The 11,353-nt window shown below is 43.3% G+C and overlaps 1 protein-coding gene across 2 annotated transcripts in view; it reads right to left on the reverse strand.

Moving 5' to 3' along the window:
- The window catches only part of LOC115116006 (short transient receptor potential channel 6-like), a 70,889-nt gene extending 59,846 nt beyond the window's left edge, over positions 1–11,043 (reverse strand). The window contains exon 1 of one of the 2 annotated variants that reach the window (XM_065024033.1): positions 10,554–11,043. In XM_065024033.1, coding sequence (XP_064880105.1) covers positions 10,554–10,684 — 131 coding nt within the window. In that variant the 5' untranslated portion in view covers positions 10,685–11,043. The remainder of the gene's footprint in view (positions 1–10,553) is intronic. The other variant, XM_065024034.1, reaches the window with a different exon arrangement.
- Between the last annotated feature and the right edge of the window lie 310 nt (positions 11,044–11,353).

The following is an 11,353-nucleotide window of genomic DNA, read 5'->3' on the forward strand; positions in this document are numbered from 1 at the left end:
TAGTTGTCCACGTATTCTGAGTCAGAGCCGTCCAGAGTAGTGATGCTGGATGGGCGAGCAGGTGCGGGCAGTTATCGGTTGAATAGCATGCATTTAGTTTTACTTGCATTTAAGAGCAGTTGGAGGCCACGGAAGGAGAGTAGTATGGCATTGAAGCTCGTCTGGAGGTTAGTTAACACAGTGTCCAAAGAGGGGCCAGAAGTATACAGAATGGTGTAGTCTGCGTAGAGGTGTATCAGAGAATCACCAGCAGCAAGAGCAACATCATTGATGTATACAGAGAAGAGAGTCGGCCCGAGGATTGAACCCTGTGGCACCCCCATAGAGACAGCCAGAGGTCTGGACAATAGGCCCTCCGATTCGACACACTGAATTCGATCAGAGAAGTAGTTGGTAAACCAGGCGAGGCAATCATTTGAGAAACCAAGGCTGTCGAGTCTGCCAATAAGAATGTGGTGATTGACTAAGTCGAAAGCCTTGGCCAGGTCGATGAATACGGCTGCATAGTAATGTCTCTTATCGATTGCGGTTATGATGTCGTATAGAACCTTGAGCTTGGCTGAGGTGCACCCATGACCAACTCTGAAACCAGATTGCATAGCGGAGAAGGTACGGTGGGATTCGAAATGGTCAGTAATCTGTTTGTTAACAGGGTAGGATAGATATAAGTCTGTAGCACTAGAGTGTCACCCCCTTTGAAGAGGGGTATGAAGCGAAGACCAGAGGGGGTGACCACAGCAGCTTTCCAATCTTTGGGAATCTCAGACGATATGAAAGAGAGGTTGAACAGGATAGTAATAGGGGTTGCAACAATTTCGGCAGATAATTTTGGAAAGAGAGGGTCCAGATTGTCTAGCCCGGCTGATTTGTAGGGGTCCAGATTTTTGGAGCTCTTTCAGAACATCTGCTATCTGGATTTTGGGTGAAGGAGGAATGGGGGAGGCTGTGGGTGGTGCAGGGCTGTTGACTGGGGTAGGGGTAGCCAGGTGGAAAGCATGGCCAGCCGTAGAGAAATGCTTATTGAAATTCTCAATTATAGTGGATTTATCGGTGGTGACATTGTTTCCTAGCCTCAGAGCAGTGTGCAACTGGTAGGAGGTGCTCTAATTCTCCATGGACTTTACAGTGTCCCAGAACTTTTTTGAGTTAGTACTACAGGATGCAAATATCTGTTTGAAAAAGCTAGCCTTAGCTTTCCTAACTGCCTGTGTATATTTGTTCCTAACTTCCCTGAAAAGTTGCATATCACTGGGGCTATTCGATGCTAATGCAGTACGCCACAAGATGTTTTTTGTGCTGGTCAAGGGCAGTCAGGTCTGGAATAAACCAAGGACTATATCTATTCCTGGTTCTACATTTTTTTAATGGGGCATGCTTATTTAAGATGGTGAGGAAGGCACTTTTAAAGAATAGCCTGGCATCATCTACTGACGTGATGAGGTCAATGTCATTCCAGGATATCCCGGCCAGGTCGATTCTGCTCGCAGAAGTGTTTTAGGGAGCGTTTGACAGTGATGAGGGGTGGTCGTTTGTTCGCAGACCCATTACGGACACAGGCAATGAGGCAGTGATTGCTGAGATCCTGGTTGAAGACAGCAGAGGTGTATTTGGAGGGCGAGTTAGTTAGGATGACATCTATGAGGGTGCCCGTGTTTACGGATTTGGAGTTGTTCCTGGTAGGTTCATTGATAATTTGTGTGAGATTGAGGGCATCAAGTTTGGATTGTAGGATGGCTGGGGTGTTAAGCATGTCCCAGTTTAGGTCACCTAGTAGCACGAGTTCAGAAGATAGATAGGGGGCAATCAATTCACATATAGTATCGAGGGCACAGCTGGGGGCAGAGGGAGGTCTATAGCAAGCTGCAACAGTGAGAGACTTGTTTCTGGAAAGGTGCATTTTTAGAAGTAGAAGCTCAAATTGTTTGGGTACAGACTTGGATAGTAATACAGAACTCTGCAGGCTATCTTTGCAGTAGATTGCAACTCCGTCCCCTTTGGCAGTTCTATCTTGGCGGAAATGTTATAGTTAACAATGGAGATTTCAGACACGGCTAAGACATCTGGGTTGGCAGAGTGTGCTAAAGCAGTGAGTAAAACAAACTTAGGGAGTAGGCTTCTAATGTAAACATGCATGAAACCAAGGCTTTTATGGTTACAGAAGTCAACAAATGAGAGCACCTGGGGAGTGGGAGTGGAGCTAGGCACTGCAGGACCTGGATTAACCTCTACATCACCAGAGGAACAGAGGAGAAGTAGGATAAGGGTACGGCTAACGGCTATACGAACTGGCCGTCTAGCACGTTCGGAACAGAGAGTAAAAGGAGCAGGTTTCTGGGCACGATAGCATAGATTCAAGGCATAGTATACAGACAAAGGTAAGGTAGGATGTGAGTACATTGGAGGTAAACCTAGGCATTGAGTAATGATGAGAGAGATATATTCTCTAGAGACGTTTAAACCAGGTAATGTCATCGCATATGTAGGAGGTGGAACCATTGGGTTCTTGGTCATCTCCCTGACCAAGGCCCTTCTCCCCCGATTGCTCAGTTTGGCCAGGCAGCCAGCTGTAGGAAACGTCTTGGTGGTTCCAAACTTCTTCCATTTAAGAATAATGGAGGCCACTGTGTTCTTGGGGACCTTCAATGTTACTCAAATGCTTTGGTACTCTTCCCCAGATCTGTGCCTCGGCACAATCCTGTCTTGGAGCTCTACGGACAATTCATTCGACCTCAATGCTTAGTTTTTGCTCTGAGATGCACTGTCAACTGTGGGACCTTATATGGACAAGTGTGTGCCTTTCCAAATCATGTCCAATCAATTGAATTTACCTCTGGTGAACTCCAATCAAGTTGTAGAAACATCTCAAGGATGCTCAATGGAAACAGGATGCACCTGAGCTCAATTTCAAGGCTCATAGCAAAGGGTCAGCGTAGAGTGGAAAGCTTTCCCAGAAGAGTGGAGGCTGGTACAGCAGTAGAGGTTTGACCAACTCCCTATTTTTTATTTATTTATTTTACCTTTATTTAACTAGGCAAGTCAGTTAAGAACAAATTCTTATTTTCAATGACGGCCTAGGAACAGTGGGTTAACTGCCTGTTCAGGGGCAGAACGACAGATTTGTACCTTGTCAGCTCGGGGGTTTGAACTTGCAATCTTCCAGTTACTAGTCCAACGCTCTAACCACTAGGCTACCCTGCCGCCCGTGATTTTGGAATGAGATGTTCTTTTGTTCATACTTTTGTTCATGTGGTGTATATTTACAGGAAAAACTATATGGGGGTTTGGAAATGATGCAGACATTTAAATGGATAGAAACCACAAACTTCCTGCAAGATTAAAGCTGATCTATCCCCAAAAGATAAACAAAAACATCTATAATGGGTCTTTGCCGGTATAAGGAAAAGTACTGAGCTGTTACTGTAATTTTCAACAGCTGTTACTGTAAGCTTCAACAGTTGTTACTATAACCTTCAACAGCTGTTACTGTAACCTTCAACAACTATTACTGTAACCTTCAACAGCTGTTACTATAACCTTCAAAACTATTATTGTAACCTTCAACAGCTGTTACTATAACTGTTACGAGAGGTGCTCTCATCTTATTTATAAACATAGACAGGGCTCTAACTCCTCTAGCTCCACAATGAGATAGGGTGCAGGCCAAGCAGCTGTTAGCCAGCCTGCCAGCATAGTGGAGTCTGCCACTAGCACAGTCAGTGTAGTCAGCTCAGCTATCCCCATGGAGACCGTGTCTGTGCCTCGATCTAGGTTGGGAAAACTAAAAATGGCAGTGTTTGCCTTAGCAATCTCACTGGAATAAAGACCTATATTCCTGTCATGATTGAAAGAGATTGTGATATTGCACATCTCAAAATAGGGCTACTTAATGTTAGATCCCTCACTTCCAAGGCAGTTATAGTCAATGAACTAATCACTGATCATAATCTTGGTGGGATTGGCCTGACTGACACATGGCTTAAGCCTGATGAATTTACTGTGTTAAATGAGGCCTCTCCTCCTGGTTACACTAGTGACCATATCCCCTGCCCATCCCGCAAAGGCGGAGGTGTTGCTAACATTTACAATTGCAAATTTCAATTTACAAAAAAAAGACTGTTTTTGTCTTTTGAGCTTCTAGTCATGAAATCTATGCAGCCTACTCAGTAACTTTTTATAGCTACTGTTTACAGGCCTCCTGGGCCATATACAGCGTTCCTCACTGAGTTCCCTGAATTCCTATAGGACCTTGTAGTTATGGCAGATAATATTCTAATTTTTGGTGACTTTAATATTCACATGGAAAAGTCCACAGACCCACTCCAAAAGGTTTTCGGAGACATCATCGACTCAGTGGGTTTTGTCCAACATGTCTCCGGACCTACTCACTGTCACAGTCATACTCTGGACATAGTTTGGTCCCTTGGAATAAATGTTGTGGATCTTAATGTTTTTCCTCATAATCCTGGACTATCGGACCACCATTTTATTATGTTTGCAATCGCAACCAATAATATTTTTAGACCCCAACCAAGGATCATCAAAAGCTGTGCCATAAATTCTCAGACAACCCAAAGATTCCTAGATGCCCTTTCAGACTCCCTCCACCTACCCAAGGACGTCAGAGTACAAACATCAGTTAACCACCTAACTGAGGAACTACATTTAACCTTGCGCAATACCCTAGATGCAGTCGCACCCCTAAAAACTAAAAACATTGGTCATAAGAAACTAGCTCCCTGGTATATAGAAAATACCCGAGCCCTGAAGCAAGCGTACAGAAAATTGGAACAGAATTGGCACTACACCAAACTGGATATCGTCTGACTCTCTTGGAAAGACAGCACCGTGTATCGAAGAGCCCTCACTGCTGCTCCACCAAACTGGAAGTCTTCTGACTAGCTTGGAAAGACAGCACCGTGTATCGAAGAGCCCTCACTGCTGCTCCACCAAACTGGAAGTCTTCTGACTAGCTTGGAAAGACAGCACCGTGCAGTATCGAAGAGCCCTCACTGCTGCTCCACCAAACTGGAAGTCTTCTGACTCTCTTGGAAAGACAGCACCGTGCAGTATCGAAGAGCCCTCACTGCTGCTCCACCAAACTGGAAGTCTTCCGACTAGCTTGGAAAGACAGTACCGTGCAGTATCGAAGAGCCCTTACTGCTGCTACACCAAACTGGAAGTCTTCCGACTAGCTTGGAAAGACAGTACCGTGCAGTATCGAAGAGCCCTCACTGCTGCTACACCAAACTGGAAGTCTTCTGACTAGCTTGGAAAGACAGTACCGTGCAGTATCGAAGAGCCCTCACTGCTGCTACACCAAACTGGAAGTCTTCTGACTAGCTTGGAAAGACAGTACCGTGCAGTATCGAAGAGCCCTCACTGCTGCTCGATCATCCTATTTTTCCAAATGAATTGAGGAGAATAAGAACAATCCTAGTGTATTTTTGATCCTGTAGCAAAGCTAACTAAAAAGCAGCATTCTGTAAGAGAGATAGATGGCTTTCACTTCAGCAGTGAAATTCATGAACTTCTTTGACGAAAATATCATAATCATTAGAAAGCAAATTATGGACTCCTCTTTAAATCTGTGTATTTCTCCAAAGCTCAGTTGTCCTGAGTCTGCACAACACAACCAGGACCTAGGATCAAGGGAGACACTCAAGTTTTTTTTTAATGCTATATCTCTTGAAACATTCATGAAAATAGTAATGGCCTCTGAAATCTTCAAGCTGCATACTGGACCCTATTCCAACTAAACTACTGAAAGAGCTGCTTCCTGTGCTTGGCCCTCCTATGTTGAACATAATAAACGCTCTCTCTCCACCGGATGTGTACCAACCTCACTAAAAGTGGCAGTAATAAAGCCTCTTGAAAAAGCCAAACCTTGACCCAGAAAATATTTTAAAAATACCGGCCTATATCGAATCTCCCATTCCTCTGAAAACATTTTGAAAAAGCTGTTGCGCAGCAACTCACTGCCTTCTTGAAGACAAACAATGTATATGAAAAAATACAACAAATATTTTACTTTTAAACTCGGACAAAACAGAGATGCTTGTTCTAGGTCCCAAGAAACAAAGAGATCTTCTGTTGGATCTGTCAATTAATATTGATGGTTGTACATTCGTCTCAAATAAAACTGTGAAGGACCTCAGCGTTACTCTGGACCCTGATGTCTCTTTTGACGAACATATCAAGACTGTTTCAAGGACAGCTTTTTTCCCATCTATGTAACATTGCAAAGAATCTGGAACTTCCTGTCCAGAAATTATGCAGAAAAGTTAATCCATGCTTTTGTCACTTCTAGATTAGACTACTGCAATGCTCTACTTTCCGGCTACCTGGATAAAGCACTAAATAAACTTCAGTTAGTGCTAAATACGGCTGCTAGAATCCTGACGAGAACCAAAAATATGATCATATTACTCCAGTGCTAGCCTCTCTACACTGGTTTCCTGTTAAGGCTAGGGCTGATTTCAATGTTCTACGGCTAACCTACAAAGCATTACATGGGCTCCTACCTATCTCTCCGATTTGGTCCTGCCGTACATACCTACACGTATGCTATGGTCACAAGACGCAGGCCTCTTTATTGTCCCTAGAATTTCTAAGGTGGTCTGCCTATCCATGTGAGAGACGCAGACTCGGTCTCTGCCTTTATTGAAGACTCATCTCTTCAGTAGGTCCTATGGTTGAGTGTAGTCTGGCCCAGGAGTGTGAAGGTGAATGGAAAGGCACTGGAGTAATGAACCACCCTTGCTGTCTCTGCCTGGCCGGTTCCCCTCTCTCCACTGGGATTCTCTGCCTCTGACCCTGTTACAGGGGCTGAGTCACTGGCTTACTGGTGCGTCACTTGAGTGGGTTGAGTCACTGACGTAATCTTCCTGGCTGGGTTGGCGCCCCCCTCGGGTTTGTACCGTGAGAGAGATCTTCGTGGCCTATACTCTGCCTTGTCTCCGGGTAGTAAGTTGGTGGTTGAAGATATCCCTCTAGTGGTGTGGGGGCTGTGCTTTGGCAAAGTGGGTGGGATTATATCCTGCCTGGTTGGCCCTGTCCGGGGGTACCGTCGCACATGGCCACAGTGTCTCCCGACCCCTCCTGTCTCAGCTTCCAGTATTTATGCTGCAATAGTTTGTGTCGGGGGGCTCCTGTCTAATCCGGTGTCCTGTGTGAATTTAAGAATGCTCCCTCTAATTCTCTCTCTCTCCCCTCCAGGTGGACCTGAGCTCTGGGACCATGCCTCAGGACTACCTAGCCTGATGACTCCTCTCTGTCCCCAGTACACCTGGTCATGCTACTGCTCCAGTTTCAACTGTTCTGCCTGCAGCTATGGAACCCTGACCTGTTCACCGGACGTGCTACCTGCTGTTATTGATTCTCTCCCTCTACTGCACCTACTGTTTGGAACTCTGAATGCTCGGCTATGAAAAGCCAACTAACATTTTATTTATCATTTATTTATTTTTTTATCTAAACTTTATTTAACTAGGCAAGTCAGTTAAGAACAAATTTTATTTACAATGTCGGCCTAGGAACAGAACATTTACTACTGAGGTGCTGACCTGTTGCACCCTCTACAATCACTGTGATCATTATTAAATCAAATCAAATCAAATGTATTTATATAGCCCTTCGTACATCAGCTGATATCTCAAAGTGCTGTACAGAAACCCAGCCTAAAACCCCAAACAGCAAGCAATGCAGGTGTAGAAGCATGTTTTTATTATTTATTATTATTACTATTTGACCCTGCTGGTCATCTATGAACATTTGAACATCTTGGCCATGTACAGTTATAATCTCCACCCGGCACAACCAGAAGAGGACTGGCCACCCCTCAGAGCTTGGTTCCTCTCTAGGTTTCTTCCTGGGTTCCTGCCTTTTAGGGAGTTTTTCCTAGCCACCGTGCTTCTACATCTGCATTGCTTGCTGTTTTGGGTTTTAGGCTGGGTTTCTGTATAGCACTTTGTGACATTGACTGGTGTAAAAAGGGCTTTACAAATACAGTTGATTCATTGATTGATTGACCGATTATAACCTTCAACAGCTGCTACTATAACCTTCAACAGCTGTTACTATAAACTTCAACAGCTGCTACTATAAACTTCAACAGCTGCTACTATAACCTTCAACAGCTGTTACTATAAACTTCAACAGCTGCTACTATAAATTTCAACAGCTGCTACTATAACCTTCAACAGCTGTTACTATAACCTTCAACAGCTGCTTAAAGACACAATCAGTCATTCACTTCTCAGCCAAAAATCAGACCAGCCACTTGGTTTACTATAAAGGTGAAGGATGGGGCTGGAGCTTTAGCCTAGGTGGAAGATACCCAGGTGTCACGCTCTGACCTTTAATATCTCTGTTTTCTTTATATTTTGGTTAGGTTGGGGTGTGACTTGGGTGGTTATGCTAGTTTTTGTATTGTCTAGGGTTTTTGTTTATCTACAGGTTTTGTAGGTCTAGGTATTTATATGTCTATGGTGGCCTGATATGGTTCCCAATCAGAGGCAGATGTTTATCGTTGTCTCTGATTGGGGATTATATTTAGGTGGCCATTTACCCTTTTGTGTTTGTGGGTTCTTGTTCTATGTTTAGTTGCCTGTCTGCACTACTCATATTAGCTTCACGGTTAGTTTTGTTATTTTGTTCGATTGTTCAGTGTTCATTCGTAAATAAAGAAGAATGTATGCATACCACGCTGCACCTTGGTCTGATTCATGCGACGAACATGACACCAGGTTAGGACAAGAGGATTCCAATATCCCATAACTCTGTATAAATTCATTAGAATTCTAAACAATGGTGCTAGTCCCATGAATTCTAAACAATGGTGCTAGTCCCATGAATTCTAAACAATGGTGCATGTCCCATGAATTCTAAACAATGGTGCTAGTCCCATGAATTCTAAACAATGGTGCTAGTCCCATGAATTCTAAACAATGGTGCATGTCCCATGAATTCTAAACAATGGTGCTAGTACCATGAATTCTAAACAATGGTGCTAGTCCCATGAATTCTAAACAATGGTGCATGTCCCATGAATTCTAAACAATGGTGCATGTCCCATGAATTCTAAACAATGGTGCTAGTCCCATGAATTCTAAACAATGGTGCATGTCCCATGAATTCTAAACAATGGTGCTAGTACCATGAATTCTAAACAATGGTGCTAGTACCATGAATTCTAAACAATGGTGCTAGTCCCATGAATTCTAAACAATGGTGCATGTCCCATGAATTCTAAACAATGGTGATAGTCCCATGAATTCTAAACAATGGTGCTAGTCCCATGAATTCTAAACAATGGTGCTAGTCCCATGAATTCTAAACAATGGTGCTAGTCCCATGAATTCTAAATAATGGTGCTAGTCCCATGAATTCTAAACAATGGTGCTAGTCCCATGAATTCTAAATAATGGTGCTAGTCCCATGAATTCTAAACAATGGTGCATGTCCCATGAATTCTAAACAATGGTGCTAGTCCCATGAATTCTAAACAATGGTGCTAGTCCCATGAATTCTAAACAATGGTGCTAGTCCCATGAATTCTAAACAATGGTGCTAGTCCCATGAATTCTAAACAATGGTGCATGTCCCATGAATTCTAAACAATGGTGCTAGTCCCATGAATTCCAAACAATGGTGCATGTCCCATGAATTCTAAACAATGGTGCTAGTCCCATGAATTCTAAACAATGGTGCTAGTCCCATGAATTCTAAACAATGGCGCTAGTCCCATGAATTCTAAACAATGGTGCTAGTCCCATGAATTCTAAACAACGGTGCTAGTCCCATGAATTCTAAACAATGGTGCTAGTCCCATGAATTCTAAACAATGGTGCATGTCCCATGAATTCTAAACAATGGTGCTAGTCCCATGAATTCTAAACAATGGTGCTAGTCCCATGAATTCTAAACAATGGTGCTAGTCCCATGAATTCTAAACAATGGCGCTAGTCCCATGAATTCTAAACAATGGTGCATGTCCCATGAATTCTAAACAATGGCGCTAGTCCCATGAATTCTAAACAATGGTGCTAGTCCCATTCATCTGTTTGTTTTTCAAATGTTCTGTACGTGAATACAACTTGTCCTAACCTTTATTATCTTCATCTTAGGGGTTAGTCCCATCATCTCTGCCAACTCAGTTTGTTGTCGTATCAAGTGCCATGTCATGATATGAAACCATAATCAGAGTGGGCTACAACACCTTATCCCCTATCTAAATCAATCTGTTTTTGTCTACAACCTGAAATTTAGCCCCCCTCACTATAATACACCTTTCTCTACACAGACAGGTTAAAAGCATAAAGACTACACTAAAAGTGTAATCCAGACCTACAGAAAGTCTGTTCCATTTGTCTATTTTTCTTGCCTTGTATTCTGTTGTTCTGAACATAAAGGGTGCTTAGTAAATCTATTACGTATTACTCAGGAAATCAGATTAGTTTAGGCCTACGTTATCAGACACTATTTGAAACAACTTAAAAATGCAAGTCAGAAGGATAACGTATTATTTTAGGCTGAATCAGAGCCATGTCACTCACCCTGGGTAGTATCCATGGTAACTGGAACAGTTGTCATCTCCAAAGTCTGCATTGATGAGCAGGTTGTCACGACTCCTGACCCTCCGCTCGATCACATGGTTCTGTTCCGACACAGACCGGCGCTGGTTCATCTTCTGACCGCTCCACAACTGCTAAACAACCGCTTCAGACCACTAAAGACTAATGCAGAATACTATAGATAACTACAGACCAGGACAGATAACTACTGACATCTACAGACTACTACAGACCACTAGACTACTACAGACCACTACAGAGAACTACAGACCACAATCCACAACGGCCGCTCTTGCTGCTGGTTGCCGATCTAGGGTTCTGACATCTCACACACACGGAGTAGCCAATAAGACAACGCGTGGCCTCTGTCATTCGTTCTCACTCTCTCTTTCTCTACTTTCTCTCTCGCTCTCTCTCTCCAACTGCCTCTCCTCCCTTCCTTCTCTCTCACCTCTTTCTCCCCCTCTCTCTCAATTAATTTATATTCAAATTGGCTTTATTGGCATAGAAACATATGATTAAATTGCCAAAACAAATGAAATAAACACAAGTGAGAAGAAACACATGTAACAGCAGTAAAACATTGCACTGCAAAAGGTTTTTAAAAATACATTTCAAGTGTTAACTTATCAGCTATGTACAGTGTTTATCTCTCTCTCTCAACCCCCTTCTCTCTCTCTCTCTCTCTCTCTCTCACCCCCTTCTCTCTCTACCCCCTCTCTCTCCACCCCTCTCTCTCTCAACCCCTTTTCTCTCTCTCAACCCCTTCTCTCTCTCTCTCT

The sequence above is a fragment of the Oncorhynchus nerka genome, linkage group LG10, assembly GCF_034236695.1.
Source record: "Oncorhynchus nerka isolate Pitt River linkage group LG10, Oner_Uvic_2.0, whole genome shotgun sequence".
Classification (NCBI taxonomy): domain Eukaryota; kingdom Metazoa; phylum Chordata; class Actinopteri; order Salmoniformes; family Salmonidae; genus Oncorhynchus; species Oncorhynchus nerka.